The sequence below is a fragment of the Diceros bicornis genome, chromosome 2, assembly GCF_020826845.1.
Source record: "Diceros bicornis minor isolate mBicDic1 chromosome 2, mDicBic1.mat.cur, whole genome shotgun sequence".
Lineage (NCBI taxonomy): Eukaryota > Metazoa > Chordata > Mammalia > Perissodactyla > Rhinocerotidae > Diceros > Diceros bicornis.
Window position 1 is genome coordinate 19,521,958 of NC_080741.1, and position 16,889 is coordinate 19,538,846.

The following is a 16,889-nucleotide window of genomic DNA, read 5'->3' on the forward strand; positions in this document are numbered from 1 at the left end:
TCAGAAGGTAGCCCATATGATGGGTATAATCTAGATGATCTTAGCCTAAATTTATCCCTTGCTCCTCAAAGTACAGTGACTCCAGATATATGCTGCACAACTGCAGTGATTTCTTTTCCCTGGTCAGTGCAGAAATATAATTTCTAATTCCTAGAAGTGTATTTGTCTATCCATGAAGAAAGCTTCCTTTTACCTGCCTTTGTCTTGTTTTGAATATATAAATCACAGGTTTACAGACTTTTCCAGTGACTACATTTCAGCCTGTATTTCATCAGGAAACATTTGGGAGGATGTTTTTTTTTTTATAGGTTAACTATTGTTGGCCAAGTTAGTAATAGTGGGCAGTTTTCTTGTAGAGAGGAATTCCAAACACAAAGAGTAGCTGCCTGCCAGCTCTAATCAACAAGTTGTACCTCTTGTCCTTTTCCCTATATTTGAGGACCACATACTATTTTATTGTCCATGGCCTCAGGCAACAGACCACAAAGGATTATTGGAAAGAAAAGGAATAGAGCATCAGATTGGTCCTTTCTTCCCACCCCTCCCACAAGCCCAAAACATTTCAATGGGTAAATTTTCAGTAAGATTTACAACTGCCTACAATAATCCTTTGAAGTTGTTTTTGTTTTTTTCTGAGGAAGATTCGCTCTGAGCTAACATCTGTGCCAGTCTTCCTCTATTTTTTAATGTGTGGGCTGCCAGCACAGGATGGCTGCTAACAGAGCAGTGTAAGTCTGCGCCCAGGAAGTGAACCTGGGCTGCCGAAGCAGAGTGCGCTAAACTTAGCCACTAACCCACCAGGGCTGCCCCTGAAGTTTTCTTACTAGAATGAAACATGAGTTTTAAGAGAGTTACTGATTTAGTGTTGGGGTGGGGGAACAATAAGCAACAGTCACAGAATTTTCAAAAAGTATAACAATTCAGTGAAGATTATATATCAATTGATGTTGCCCTGTTTTATCAGTTTTAAAATGTTTTTTTTTAATTGCAAGGGAATAGGCTTAAACACAGGAAATAAAATATAAGCCAGTCCATTATCTCTACAAATTCTTCATCTTCGCCATGAGGTCTTCCAAGCTTTCACCAGAATCTTCCACTGTTACTTCAGGTACAGAATCTTCTTGCTATCAACAAACGAGGGAAACACAGTGAAAAAATAACCATATAAAATTCTTGATGTTTAGGAATATACAATCAGTAAGCTTTAATCATGTTCAACAAGTTTGAAAGTAAATTTTCTTTAATATGCCTTCTAATTTTTAGGAGGGACAAGGTCCTTTGCTTTCCCCACCAGTCTTTTGATTTCAGTAATTTCAATGTTCTTGAGACCTCTACTGAAGTGATATTTTTAAATGGTATTGTCGCTAAAACTATCAATATGCAAAAATGATTATCTTCATTTAATCAAAATGTATTTCACTTGATCCATTAACGAGTGAACTATTTTATATCTAGATTTTCAAAGAATTTAAAATGTGTTGTGCATATTTCCACTTAACACTGCATACCTCTCTCTCTCACACATCATAAAGCCTATAATGTAAAATACCTAAAACAGGAAATACTGCATTGGCATTATAAAGTAGGATGAGGATGAAAGAAAACAGACATTTTCTCTTATATGATATTTACTTATGGCAAATCAGATTTTAGATGTACCTTTTTGGGAATTGTATATGCCACTGTAATTCCTTCGGGTAAGTCAGGAACTAGACCTGAAGAATTTTTCAGTTCCTCTTCTGAAACCTCAGATACCAACTCGATACCTGTAGAGTTAAATTTGGTAAGTTTTAAAGGAACTTAATAAGCAACAATTATTCAAAATTTGTATAATCTTAATTATAATTAGATTCCCTCCCATAAAAGATTATGTTTTATGCTGCCATTTCAATTTATGAAAGATTTCCTACCCCACTCGTTGTCTTCATGTATTATCTCTTCCTCTTCTTGAACAACTTCCTGTCTGGGCAGTGCTGCTACCTTTTTCTTTAGAAATCAAACAGTGTCAAAGTGGTTTTACTCATTCTCAGTTCTCTGAAGCATTAATCAAGAATTCAGACAGGCTTTTTAATCTTACCAAAAGCAAGAAAGGACTTTGAACAGAATTTTCATTTTTGAAGCATAGTGAGTAAATTAAAACTTTAAAAAATCCAGAATCCATTTATCTTGTATTGCAAATCTAAATAATTGTTCCTTCTTAAGTTTTTGTCCTATGCAATATGATCTCATACATTCTGACAGATTGACATATACCTTATATTCTTCCTGCTGCTTCCTGCAATTTCTGTCATCACACTGAGGATTTGGCTTCATGGACATAGTAGGAAAAAAATCCTGCATTGCATTGTATCCAAGGTAAAAACTAACAGTACCAAAATTTAACAGAAACCTAGAAAAACAAATCAAAGCAGACTTAAATAAAGAAATAAAACCATAAAAGTATTAGAAGACAGTAATTTAATTTTTAAAAAAATTATTTTGAAGTAGGTAATGATTTTTTTAACAAGCAACCCAGAAAAGAGAAATTTTTTATCTTGTTTACAGGGTCTGGCTCATAGTAAATATTTATTGAATGAAATGTAGGCAAGAAAAGATTACTCCATTTCACCAACCATAGAATGCAATCTTATTTTTTGAACCTCTAATAAAGATAAAATGCTGCCAATTAAACTATGACGTAAACAACTTTAAGAAACATACTGATTTCAGAGAGGTTAAAATGTGGAAGAAGTGTATCTTAAAAATCTCTGAGATGTGGTGCTAAATCGAACTACTTTAATTTTTTAAAAGTTTTTACATAAAACTTAAAGTTTACAATCTTAAATGTACAGCTCAATAAAATATTACGAAAGTATTCACTCATGTAATCACTTTCAGATAAAAATATAGAGCATTTCCAGTATGCCATAAAGCTCCCTTGTGCTCCCCCTCCTAGTCAAATTTGATTTCTTTTAGAAGCTTATAGAGGAAAAATCATGTACAAAAGTTAAACAAAAGAAAAGACATTTGCAAATGCATGTTCTTAAAATACACAGAAAGACAAAAACTGAGCAAAGGATATGAGCAAACAATTCACAGAGAAATGTAAGTGTTCAACTCTTTTCACAAGTAACTGAAAGTTAAAATGATACCCAATTTTTGCCTATCATATTGACAAAGATTAAAGAGTTGGATGATACCCAATGTTATCAAAGGTGTGGGTGAACCAGGTATTCCTACACTGTGATGGAAATGTACAATCCTTTTGAAGGAGAAATTTAGTAATATCTGTCAAAATAAACATTGCATAAACTCAGAAATTCCACTTAGAAAAATCCACTATACAAAAATCTAGTATACAAAGATATATGCAAGATGTTGTTTGCAGCATTGTTAATAGCAGCAAAGACATCTGTAAGTAGCCTAAATGACCATCAATAGTTGTTGTTAGTGCCGTGTAGTCGATTCTGACTCCTAAGGACCCTGTGTGTGGCAAAGCTGGACCCTGCCTGGTCTTTTTGCACTGTCCTCTCACCTTCTGGTGCCGTATCAGACAAGGCTTCACTGCTATTCGTGGGCCAATTTTTTCCGATGTGGGTGGCCAGATCCTTCTTCCTAATCTGTCTTAGTCTGGAAGCTCCACTGAAACCATGGATGACCCTGCTGCTATTCGAAATACCAGTGCCATAGCTTTCAGCATCACAGAAACACAGAGCCGCCACAATATGACAACCAACAGACAAATGGTATGGTTCCCTGACCAGGAAACAAACCCAGGCCATGGAGGTTAGAGCACAGAATCTTAACCACTAGACCACCAGGGCTATGTCCATCAATAGAGGGCTGGCTAAATATGACACATCCATAGGAGAATACTTTATAGCCATGAATTTTTTTCCCCCTTCTTTGTATCATACTATAAAATGTTTTGTTTAGAAGTTTATAGAGGCTATTTACTCTTCTATGAAATAGCCCTAGACAGTTGCCTTGAGCATTCTTAACGTATGCTTTTTATAATTTCCTTGCTGGTAGCTGACACTTCTGACAACAGAGTGCCTCCCTGTATTGTGGTGTACTTTGTTCTTATATTGGAAGCTTAGGAAACATTACTAACCTTATTAAAGTTGTAAAGTAAGAAAAAAATAGCCTGGGTTAGGGAACACCTAAAGGGGTTCTGCTTTTAATAAAGTATGAGTTGGTTCAAAAACTCTTTGACATTAATTTGAGCTGCAAAGAAACCTTTGTCTCTTTTAGCTATATTTTAGATGGTGTGGTTGCTGGATATCTGTTTTTGGATAGCAGAGATATTACCCTGGTTAATGTTCAACCACACTTGTATTATTTTTATTAAGAATTAAATCAAGATAGTGGAAGCAAGCGCATTTATGCCTAAGTCTCCACCCTTTGCTCAAACCTGCAGAGACTTAAATCATTTGGTTAATGCTTCATAAATAAATACACTAATACCACTGTACCACTGAACAAGAGCTATTCCAAATCCAGAGAGTAACACAAACATGTATATGTATTAATACATGTAATATTAAGTAATATATATTTGAATTAAATATATCACATTATTTATATATAAATAAAAAGTATATGTACATTATATATACATAAAATAAAAAATATATGTATATTTAAAACTAAAAAAATAAAATACATACTTAGCTGGTAATTCCAATATTTGAAATGCTTCATGCAACATATTTATTTTTATCAAAAGCAAACAACACTATTCAGAAAAATTAGCCCTCACTCACTTCAACACATTTTGTACCAAGATGCCAGCAACCACTCCCATAGTGGTCGGAAGACTGGCTGCACAAACACCTTCTCGCTTCAGAGTCTTTTCATCAATATTTGCAGCAACTACCAGCGGTGGAGCGCACTACATGAAAAAGAATAAAAGAAAATATATTCCAAAAGAAAGGGAAAGAAGTATAAGATGTTCCAAATAGTATTCCATCACATTCAAAGTTTGTTTTTTCTTTGAATCGTAATACATTTTTAATGCCCCTAGGAACTCTACTTAACAGTGAAAAATAACCCAAAATGAAGCACACATACATACCGCGAAACAAGCCGATTCTCCAGGAATTATGAGCTGTATATGCCCTGAAACTGCATTTTCACTGACCCCAGACTCCATCCATGTTTGTCCAAGTTCATTACAAGCCTTAGTAGAAATAGATGAAAACACAAAAAAGAACATAAAAGAGCAAGAAATAATTTAACATAAATTCTTTTCATGAAAAACTGGGATTTCACTAAATGGACTAGCAAGGGTTTATAAAAATTAATTTTCAGAATAAAAGAGCAAAGTTGTAAATGGAATTCCTTGGCAATTGCCACTCTCTATTTAAAAAGTGGGGGCAGCCTGATGGTGTAGTGGTTAAGTTCGCATGCTCCGCTTTGGCAGCCCAGAGTTCGAGGGTTTGGATCCTGCGCACGGACTTACGCATGCTTGTCAGGCCATGCTGTGGCAGGTGTCCCACATATCAAGTAGAGGAAGATGGGCATGGATGTTGGCCCAGGGCCAATCTTCCTATGCAAAAAGAGGAGGATTGGCGACAGATGGTAGCTCAGGGCTAATCTTCCTCACCAAAAAAAAAAGAAAAAAAAGAAAAAAGTAAACTGACAGCATTCAAGTAAGCAGTCAATAAATATCTATTTAATTAAATTGAGCCACAGTTTGTTGGATTTTTTTATTAATGTAAAATTTCATTTTTCTAAAATAATTTCAACAACAAAAAAATGCAAAATGTCATTTGAAAAGTTGAAAACACAATAATCCAAAAGAAAAAGAACTCAGTTTAATTTTTGAGAAACTATGTTTTTAGGCAATTTATACATTTTTATACATTTACTTAAAAATAAAGTAACAAAAGAAAAAACCAATGCCAGCCAACAATGAGACAGTATTATAAGATATTCATTTATTTTAAAAGTCGTACATCAGAAGTATCTGCTATTTTATAATTTCCTCTATTGGCATAAGAGAGAAGAGGATCCTGAAACATATGCCACACCAGCAAGGTTGACAGGTCCCACAGCCATGAGAAGAAATTTTAAAAGTAGGCTGACAGAACATTAAAAATAAATAATACACATTATAAAAGGGTTTAAATGCAGAACTTTTTTTAGGAAAAAGAATATATACTGATAGAATATACAGGAAAATAGATAAATCCATGTGTGTAACACCTTACACAATTGGAATACTCACTGTATTTATTGTCATTCGAGCTTCAAAATTGTCCACACAGCTAAGAACTAGGTCAACAGGTTTTCCCTCTTCTAATCCACCATTACTAGGCAAAGAAAATAAATTTTATTTGAAAAAAATCAGGACACAAAATACACACTAATTAGACTTTATTTGTTCAGTCCCAAATTTATTCTTTCAGTAAATGTTTGAGTATAATTATGACATAGAAAGTATTTAATATTAAAGATCCAGTATATATCGAGTATTGAGAAACTATTATGAATAGAATGTCAATGATACTACAGTACTTCTTATACAAGATGTACAAGGGTGCAAGTATAAAGTCTGTACACAAAAGTTACCATTTCCCTATCAGCTTTCAGACTTTTTTTTTTTTTTTTGGTGAGGAAGATCAGCCGTGAGCTAACATCCGTTGCCAATCCTCCTCTTTTTGCTGAGGAAGATTGGCCCTGGGCTAACATCCGTGCCCATCTTCCTCTACTTTATATATGGGATGCCTGCCACAGCATGGCTTGATAAGCGGTGCATAGGTCCACACCTGGGATCCGAACCCGCAAACCCCAGGCCACCAAAGCAGAGCGCACGAACTTAACCACTACACCACCAGGCCATCTCCTCAGACTTATTCATGTTCACTATAAATGTAAATGCAATAAAAGTTAATTGAATACAATTTAATATTTCAGTGGTATTGACAGTCTCTGCAAAAAACCACTTTCAGATAGAAATACAGTCTAGAACACAGAACTTACAACAGAGGGTCTCTTGTTATATCATTATGATAACAAAGTTATTTTGTTTATTTTGTGGTTACTATTGTTTTTGGGACAATATACACTTTTTACTGAGCTCCTAATACATAAAAATCACACAAAATTAACTACTTTAGAAACAAAAATATATGTCAATCTACCAAATCATTAAATTAATCATCAGTAGATTTTCTAATGATACTTGTTTAACTGAGCTGGACATTGTACAAAATATTCATAAATAAAATTCTACCTTATTCTATCCATGAAATGTTGAAAGTTCTCTACTGTGGTTATATTGTAGTTGTGTACTTCAAAAAGAACATCAGGATTAATGTTCCTAAGAGGGAAAAAGGGAATGATTACAAAAACTACGAGAGGAATAGTACAAGAAAGCAGGAAAAACAACTACAAGAGCTAAAGATCATTTAATTGAGATCAGACAAATGGAATTCGAGCTATTCAAAGAAAATCCAAAGTTCTCTTCTACCTCTTTTGTCCCACTTCAAGGACTAAGTTCAAAACACGTAGATTGTCAGGATTACAAAAATGCTCCCACAATCCATACGCTGGAAATTAAACCTTTATCACCTCTGTTAGCTCGGCTCAGCCGGACAAAAGAGCTTCTTTTTCCTTATTCAATTCAGTGGAAGTATGTCTGGGGCAACAAAGAAACTTCCTCGAGTAAAGGTTGCAAAGTATGGCCCTTGGGCCAAATCTGACGTGCCACCTGTTTTTGTAAAGTCTACAAGCCAAGAATGGCTTTTACATTTTTAAATGGTTGCGGAAAAAAAAAAAATCAAAAGAACAATATTTCATGAAGTGAAAATTATATGAAATTTAAATTTCAGAGTCCATAAATAAAGTTTTATTGGAGCAAAGCCATGCTCATTCATTTTCATATTGCCTACAGCTGCTATCACACTACAACCGCATAGTTGAGCAGTTTTGACAGAGCTCATACGGCCCTCAAAGCCTAAAATATTTACCATCTGGCCCTCGACAGAAGAGTTTGCCAATCTAGATCCAAGAGGTAAGAGAATTCTTTATACAAGAGAAGCCTGCATTTTTATAGAGAAAAATTCAGGCCCATTTATACATTAAGTTAACGTATACCAAATACACAAAGCAAGATTACACTAAATATGGTCTTTAACTGCTATTCCATTTACCTCAAAGTATGTTCTGCTGCTTGAACTTTACTTAATCCTGCTTGATGAGGTTGGAAGAAAAGTCTATTCATATTGGCCAGTTCCACCTTGTCATAGTCAAAGAGTAGCAACTAAAATGAAAATAGTGGTATTCTAATGAAAAACATACCAAAAAACAAACTAAAAATAACAAAAGATAAACTAGTGGGCTTTACATTTGACGGGTTCACCAGTTTGACAGTAGTAATAATAGCTAACTCTGAAACACTAGGTGGCATATATTAACTCATTTAATGCTCATATGAGGTAAGTACATGGGTACTATTATCCTCATTTTAGAAATGAGACAACTAGGGCACTTGCCCAAAAGCCACTCAGCTAATGTGTAGTAGAAATGGGAGCCAAATTCAGGCATTCTCGATCTAGCATCTGCACCCTAACCACAACGCTGTACTGCCTCTCTAAATGATTTGCTGAGAAATTAATGTGCGTTCCAATTTATAAAAACTGTGCCAAAATCCTACTTCATTCCGATTTTTTGCTAAAAGCCAAGAACCATTAGATAAATGAAATTTTTAAATAAGATAAATGTCGTAACTTAAAGCTTAGTAAACCATGACTCCTTTTGTGAATGTAACACTATATATACCCACACCACGGCTAAAACGTTATTTCAAATAGAATTCCTAACCAACCAATTAATTGTTGTTTCCTGCTATATGTTTAGGTATGACAGCATTTGTCACACACACTCACAATTTTAAAATGGCCAAAAGATTCATTTCTCATCAATAAGAACAGGGTGGACCCAAGAATGTCCCCGGTCCTTTCCTTGATTTAAAATTCTGTGACTTTGTAATATAATTCTCAGCATCCTAAATTTACCAATAAAAACAAAAACGGGGATTTTCTTCTTCTCAATACAGAAACTAAAAGAAACCCAGCCCATAAAAACACCACCTAGGTAAACCTCAATATCTTGCTAGAAAAGATATCACCTATGCCCTCTATGATAATTTTCTAACCCTACTTAGAGTCTCCAAAATATGGTTCATTTAAAATCATTCAACAATATTTATTGGTCAGGCCAAGTATTAAATTTGAGTTTCAGCCTCATAGCTGGTAAGCTGCAGGAAATCCTAACTTTGGGGACAGGAGGTGTGAGTTGTAACTACCACTAATTAGCTCTGATCATGGGTAAGTCACTTTCACATTTTAGGCCTGTATCCTCATCTGTAAAATAAAGCAGTGGATCTAGATCTGGTGATCCAGGGTGCCCCAGGGATTTCAGAAACTTTCAGGGATAAGAAGTAGGCTCTGGGTCTCGAATCCTCCACTTTCCTACCTAACCCCATGAATTAGCTTCTTGTTTATCACTTTTACATATTGAAGAAAGCGTTCTGAAACTTACCTAGGTAGATCTTTAGCTTACAAACTTGAGTGCACACTGGAATCACTCAGGGAGTTTTGAAAAATACAGATGTCTGGGTCTCATCCCCAGAGATTCTATTTAACCTATTGTGGGGTGCAGTGTGGACATCAGAATTTTAAACTTCCCAGGTGATTCTAATTACAGCAATATTTGATAACCACTGTTCTAAATCCTTGCTACTCAAAATGTGGCCTGGGCTAGCAGCATCAGCATCATCTGGAGCTTGTTAGAAATACAGGACCACTTCCCCAACTTTACTATGCATGTGAATCAACCGGACATCTGGTTAAAACACCGACTCTGATTCAGCATGTCTGGGGTAGGGCCTGGCATCTTCATTTATAACAAGCTCCCAGGTGATGCTGATGCTACTACTTCAGGGAACAGACTTTGAGTAGCAAGGATCCATCGGTTCTTACAGTCCCTGGAACACTTGAAGAAATTGTGGGAACTTGTTAGACATTCAAATTCTTAGGTCCACCTGAAACCTACAGAATCAAAACCACTGGAGTAGGGTCTGGCAATCTGTGTTTTAAGGAGCCTTTCAAGTGATTCTCATGTATACTCAAACCTGAGAACCACGGATCTCCATGATCTCTACTATCCTTGGTCAATCAGCCAGGGTACTTATAGCAGCTATCAGCAATTGTTGGCTGGCTTTTGTTAACCTCTCAAAAGACTTTAAAATGTTAATAAACATTTTTAGTATTTTGGTGTTATCTTTCCTATATTGGTAAATGAATGCCAACTTCAAAACCACTTTCTTTTAAGAATTTGGGGCATGGAGTGGACCAATATATTAAAAAGTATAGATAAATTTTGTGGGAAAATACTTGCTTTATCAAAATGACAAATTAAAGGGTTTATAATTGTGAAAAATTTATGTATTCAACCACTACATATCTAACATCATGGACTTTGGCTTTATAAATCTAAGATTGGTAGACTGATTTCTGGTATAAGTTCACTTCTCCTTCCTACCCACAATCTAAATCAATTTTAGAAAAAAGTAAAAAATGTACGGGTTAAAAAAAAAATCTGGAGCATTTTCTAGTTCAATTTCAAGAATAAGAGAGGTACATGCTTTCTGGTCTGTCTTGTATAAAGCATGTGTTTAAAAACTATTTGTTAGATGTTTCAGTGTTTCATTTACACACTTTGATCAATTTAATAGCCTTCTTTCCTAAGCTTCTATATCTAAAACACTTAAATCCAAATTGTTTACATATTACCCCAAACAAAAGACAGAATTAGATAGTCCTTATTTAATTAGCAATAATATCAGCTTCCATTTTGATAGGGTAATGTCTTAACTCCCTCGTGTGGAAAGAACAATCTGAATAAATATACTACAAATCAGTAAACCATTATTAATGAGAAAAAAATCCTAATTTGTACCTGATTTACCTCAGAAGTGAGTAGTTTCCCTATACGATAGGCAAAGAGATATTTTTACCTTACCAATGCCACATCTTGTCAGCATTTCAGCAGTCACACTACCAACTCCACCAACACCTACTATTGCTACAGCAAAGGTACGAATTTTCTGTGAAATGCAAAATTACGTGTGTTGGTTAATAACTCGTCATCAAAAATTATTTTCATTTACTGAAATCATCTTCAAAAACTTGGAAAGGCTTATCATACCTCATAGTCGCTTACAATTCCCATTCGTTTCAGTGCCATCAGGCGGCTTAAAACAAAGAAAAAATGGTTTAAAGCTTAATCTTTTTTTTTTTTAATAATTTTTATTTATTTATTTATTTTCCCCCAAAGCCCCAGTAGGTAGTTGTACATCATAGTTTAACATCCTTCTACTTGCTGTACGTGGGACGCGGCCTCAGCATGGCGGGAGAAGCGGTGCGTCCGTGCGCACCCGGGATCCGAACTCGGACCGCCAGCAGCGGAGCGCGCGCACTTAACTGCTAAGCCACGGGGCCGGCCCTACAATCTTTTAATTAATAGTGATATAGGTACACATACATCATCACAGAAAATAAACACAAAAACTCTATCATCACTAATCCTTTAAAAGAGGAGGAATCTTTCAGCTGTCTTTTACCAGATGAAACTAAATCACCTGGGCAGCTTTAAAAGCACTGATGCCTAACCACCCTCCCAGGTGTAGCTGTGCAACAAGTTTTTTTTAAAAGCTCCTCCGATGTTCTAATGTACAGCCAAGATTGAGACCTATTGACTTAAATGTCAAGTGTCTAGATGAGATGGGTCAAAGTGAAATTTCAACATTTTCCGTGCTTTCTTAGAATATGGAAATATTTAATGTTTAACACTCAGATTTAATGTTTAGCATCAGAATAATCTCATGGCTGGGATTCCCTTCACTCGTTGCCTCTGCCCAAAATGAATGATGTCTACTTTTAGTTAGCACCTACTGTATGCCCAAGATCAGCTAACCAGCAAACAAGTATTCAGAGCTGGGTTTTTGAACCAGTATTTGAAACTAGGTTTTCTAATTTTCAAGCCTCTGCTCGCCTATCCATTTTCTCCACATGCTTATAATTATATTCTATAACACATAATTTTACAGTTCTTTGTGTTTTTTGATCATTATTCCACAACCATCGAGTCTCCCAAACTAAAGTAAAAGGTCTTTGAGGGTCAGGGGCTTTATTTCTTTTGTATCACTTGATGCAATTAAAATGATGTTGAGCACCTACAAACCTCTCTCCTATATATTTCAATAACCTGGTACTGTATCATATTTCTTACCATTCATATTGCAATCCCATGTTTACCTTTCTCTCACACTCATCTGGTAATGTCTGGAGGGAAATGACCATGTCTACTTTGTATCCCCAATGTCTGTGCATAAAAATACTCAATAAATGGTAGAAAATATCATCCAGGAGGGCTGGAGATGAAAAGGCACTCACTAAATATTTGCTGAATGAACAACAATTCTAAAATATTAAATTTCCATGTACTAGTAGAGCTTTGAGTGACAACTGCCATCTCCTATGTAGCAGACTTAATAAAGTCAAATGGTGCAAATGAGATAGAAAATACAGTACTAAATGCTTAGATTTGAGTTCTGAAAGTTTTGTTTGTGATTATTACAATGTCAAGGGATCATATCACATTAAAATAACGTCTGAAAAATGATTCTAAACATACGATCCACATTCCTCTGCTTTTCATTCTTGGAGGGAAAATTTCAAAATTTTCATTTGTAAAATCAAACAATGTTTAAGGATGCCAAGTGGAATAGTTTCCACTTGATTCTGATTAGAGATGTCCATTCATGCTTATTCAATCTCTAAAAATTTTGGACCATTAATCCTTCATATTTGGCAATACAGTTAAAACACACCTACACCCTGTCAATGATATCTCAATAAAACTGAAAGAAGAAAAAGAAAGTAGAATTAAGACAGCTTGGTGACCTATTAGATCTGATGAATGGGGGAAAAGCAAGAATCTGGCATGATTTCACTTGATGTGGGTTAATATGAACTCTTCTGTAATTATGGAACAATTAGAATTTTTGTCAGGTTTTTCTATTACAAATAATATGGTAATTAACATCTTTGTGCCTCAATAGTAGTCTGCATTTTAGGTTGTTAATAAAATAAAATAAAATAAAATACATGCACCCTAAGACTTCCACTGAGGCTTTATATGTCATAAACAAAAAAAAATCCTTTTTTAAAAATCCAACCCTCCTCCTCCTTAAAGGGAAAGAACTACAATAACATCTCTCCTGTTTCACCTACTTTAAAACTATCCAGTTTTTAGCCACATTACTTATTGGCTTATTTATTTTTACTGAGGAGACAGTTCCACGTGAACTTGGGAGTAAGACAAACAATACCAGTCCAGGCTTTATTACCTACTACTAGCTCCATGACCTGAGGCACGTCACAGCAGCTCTCTGAGCCTCAATTTTCTCACCTGTAAAATAATAGTAGCAATCTTCTAGGGCTGTGGTGAGGAGGAAAAGTGACAATGCATGCAAAGTGCTTAGCAGGTAGTGACAGCTCAGTAACGGTTTATTACTATACGCGCTGAGCAATCAAGTCTTGTACAAGACTTAACACGTACAAGGGCGGTTCTAAGGCCTTTGCGAATACTGACATCTTCCATTCTCACAACTCGGACAGAGAAAGATATTACTATTATCCCCATTTTACAAAGCAGAAACTAAAGCTGACAGCTTCAAAACTCGCTCAAGGTTACTCAGCTGCTAAGAGCTGGGATGTGAATTCAATGAGTCTGGCTCTCGAGTCCTTACCCTTAACCACCGCAGTGTATTCGGCCTGCGGAACTGACAAATCTTAGGAAAGGAAGAAAGGCGAGACTTAGGAAAGGAAGAAAGGCGGCCAGGACTGGTCAAGTAGAAGGGCTTTGGAGCTAATCCAGCTCTCTCCACCACGCCCCCAATTTAAGAAACACTGAGCAGCCTTTATGAAACTCAAAGTCCATGCTTAGCAGGTTTTACATTTGATGTCCTCTTCTGAAAGTTATTTCTATCGGTTTTATGCAGAGCAAGGCAGACTAAAAGAGGCAGGGGCGCTAGGAAACTGGACGCGTCCCCAGCAGGCCCAGGAGCAGCAGCACCATATGGCTGCTTCATTTGGGTTTTTTAAAAAGAGAAAGAACATCTTCTGACCAGTACTCAGACTTGGTCTTGCCCGTTTGGGAAGAGGACCCCCGGGACAAGAAAAGAGGTGAGAGGCCGTGTGAGCCGGGCAGGTGGGGAGCCCGCCTCACTCCCGACCCCATGAGACCGTGACCTCGCCCCGCTCCGACCCGCGACGCAGGTCACCTGTAGGGGTTGGAGTCCACCACCTCGGGGCTCATCTTCTCGATGCGGGCCCGGCCGCCGCCTCCGTCGCCGCCCCCCTGGGCCCGCAGGCTTCTCTCCCGGGCCAGTTCCCGCTCCAGTTCCTCCAGCCGCTGCTGCAGCCGCTCCACAGACTCGGCCATGGCTGGGACCCCGGCCGCCAGCGCTCCCAGCCCCGGCCGCCGCCGCCGCCGCCGCCCCACGCTGCTAGACCTGCCGGGCCCGCGAGGGCTACGTGAGGAGGCACGGAGCCGCGGCCCTCCCAGCCCAGAACCCCGGGGAAGCGCTCTTAGCCCCTCACGGCCAGCCACGTCTCCGCCACTCCGGCGGGCCGCACGCGGTACCGCTTCCGGTACGTTGCAGTCATTGCTCCCCCCCAGGAAAAACCCGCCGCATTCAGCTTCCTTCTTCGCCCGGTCCTAACTGACCAGGCTGGAGCAGGGCCGGGGTCAGAACTGTCCAGAGCCGGCGGCCTGCGATGCTGCTCGTTCTACCGGGCGGCTAGGAGAAACACCAGGATCTTGTATTCCCGGGCTCCAGGGCCTGACGGCCCCTTTTCTGAACCGGACCTTATGGGTCTTCCGCCTGCCGGGGCATTAAATTTGGAGGCGGAAGGGGCTTCTGTGTGCCTATTTACCCGAAGAGACTAACGTGACTCTGCGTTGTTTAAAATGGAGGCCTCCAGCTCTGAGGCTGACTGAAAATTTTAGATCCGAACACTCACGCAGCCCTTTTGCCATTGCCCTACTTAAAGCCTAAGTCACCGGATTCGGCTGGCCACTGTTGCTCAGCAACGGCGGCCAGGGTGTGTGTGATTGGCTGGAGCCGCCCCGGCGTGTCCCGGCCTCGCCCCCTGGCTGTAGAGAAGAGTGACACTGGCCCCGCCAGAGGTGTCTGAGCGCTGGAGACCTGTAGGTTCTGCGGCCTGCTGTGGTAGTGGCAGCGGCAGTCATGGAAACCGGTGCCCCGCGCGAGCCCGGGACGGCCGAAGTGCTGCCCCAGCACAGGTTCGACTGCAGGTCCCTGGAGGCCTACCTAAGCCAGCACTTGCCCGGCTTCGGGGCCGAGCCCGAGGCCAAGCTGACCGTTGCCCAGTACAGGTATCGACGCCGGCCTTCTCTCCCAGCAGAAACAAATCATTGCGCTTTTCTTCCTTTGGCCCGGGGTGGCTTCCCAGCTCCCCCCGTCGGGGTTTCTTTTCCTGCAGTGACGCACCCTGCAGGCGGGAACTGTCGTCCCCGGTCCCCGGCATTCCATTCTGGGGATTTCCAATTCGAGGGCAATAATGGAAGCACGATAACATTCACGATTCCAACTATGAGAAGGAATCTTTTTTACAGGACGCAATTATGTACCTCGAGGATTCACTGAGGCAATTAAGGTTAGAAGCTCTGTGCGATATAAAGAGACCTTCTCTCAACTTTTGTTCTATAACCATTAGATCTTTTTTCTGAGACGCAGATGTAATTTTTTGTAATTGGCCATATTCTCGGAGGCTGAATTAATGGCATCAGCTGGGGGGTGTGAATTCTAATCCTAGACTTTCCACTTAGCAAATCACAGCACCGCTTTGGGCTTTAGTTCGTTTTGAAGTGAGGGAATGGAACTGGATGACGATCCTGCGAGTACTGGACTCCATTGTGAATCTGGCTCTAGTCTGATATTTTATAATAGAAAATAAATTTTAAAATGAACTTTATTCTAAGAATAGTATTTTAATAAACAGAGCTATAGAAACAGCCCTGGCTTCCGGAAAACCACATCTGCCGCTTACTGACTGGCAATTTAAATATGTTACGTAAACTGTCTGAGAGCTAGTTTCCTAACCTGTGATAAATACCTGCCGGTTCTGAGTAATCCTGATAATTTATATTCCAAGGCATTTATATTCCTTGACTACTGATTTCAGTGAAAATAAAAATAGTGGTTAAAGGAGATGGATCAGAGAGAGTTTTGGGGTGTAGAATTAAAAGGCTATGTCCCAATAGATATTGGAAGATGAAGGAGAAGGTGGAATTAAAAAATAGCTGAGGTTTCTAGCCTAGAAGCCTTGTGTTATAAACAAACTACAACAGATCAAAGTTCAAATTTCAACTACTCCAGCTGCCGCAGGAACCTAGACAAGTTAGTTAACCCTTTTGAGCATTGAGTCCTCCTCTTGCAAAATGGAGATAGTCATATTTATTTCCTAGAGTTGTTGGAGAATTATCTAACTGAAAGATACTTAATTCTGAATTAAGTTGAATGTTAAATAAACCAGGATTGTGCTTGCTAAATGGGATTAGTTGTTGCATAAATAGTATATATATGTATGGAACAATCCCACAGAAAATACACATTTATTTCCAGGACATATGAAAAAGTTTATGAAAATTGAAGACATATTAGGCCACAAAGGAAGTTTCAAAAAATTCTCGTGTCAATCTTTAAAAAAATTTTTTTCAGAATATAAATGCCAAAAGTTTAGAAATCAACAGAAGAAAGACAGCTAGCAAATACATATTTAGAAACTAACTGATTCATGGATGTAAGAGCC

The 16,889-nt window shown here is 38.3% G+C and overlaps 2 protein-coding genes across 3 annotated transcripts in view; one reads left to right on the forward strand and one right to left on the reverse strand.

The window, feature by feature from the left end:
• Nucleotides 1-924: 924 nt before the first annotated feature.
• UBA5 (ubiquitin like modifier activating enzyme 5) lies at nt 925-14,626 on the reverse strand. Of its 2 annotated transcripts, XM_058553051.1 has the most exons (12): nt 14,336-14,626; nt 11,197-11,242; nt 11,006-11,095; nt 8,139-8,248; nt 7,220-7,306; nt 6,212-6,296; nt 5,057-5,161; nt 4,746-4,873; nt 2,254-2,389; nt 1,911-1,986; nt 1,660-1,766; nt 925-1,124 (listed from the first exon to the last, which is right to left on the reverse strand). In XM_058553051.1, the coding sequence occupies exons 1-12, from the start codon at nt 14,494-14,496 to the stop codon at nt 1,041-1,043; spliced, it is 1,215 nt and encodes a 404-aa protein (XP_058409034.1). In that variant the 5' UTR covers nt 14,497-14,626; the 3' UTR covers nt 925-1,040. The 2 variants fall into 2 exon arrangements, with proteins under 2 accessions (XP_058409034.1, XP_058409044.1); XM_058553061.1 differs by lacking the exons at nt 11,197-11,242; nt 14,336-14,626 and having other exon boundaries at nt 11,011-11,095.
• Nucleotides 14,627-15,007: 381 nt separating this feature from the next.
• The window catches only part of ACAD11 (acyl-CoA dehydrogenase family member 11), a 77,552-nt gene continuing 75,670 nt past the window's right edge, over nt 15,008-16,889 (forward strand). The window contains exon 1 of the mRNA XM_058553038.1: nt 15,008-15,453. Within this exon, the coding sequence (XP_058409021.1) occupies nt 15,305-15,453 (149 nt within the window). The 5' untranslated portion in view covers nt 15,008-15,304. The remainder of the gene's footprint in view (nt 15,454-16,889) is intronic.

What these genes read in the sequence shown, in the direction of transcription:
- UBA5 (XM_058553051.1), bottom strand. Translation starts at nt 14,496, where the DNA reads ATGGCCGAGTCTGTGGAGCGGCTGCAGCAGCGGCTGGAGGAACTGGAG. An exon ending in GAGAATCGGCTTGTTTCGCG is followed by an intron (nt 4,874 to 5,056) that starts GTATGTATGTGT and finishes TTTTTCATGTAG; the next exon opens with TGCGCTCCACCGCTGGTAGT. An exon ending in CATATACAATTCCCAAAAAG is followed by an intron (nt 1,125 to 1,659) that starts GTACATCTAAAA and finishes GTTTGTTGATAG; the next exon opens with CAAGAAGATTCTGTACCTGA.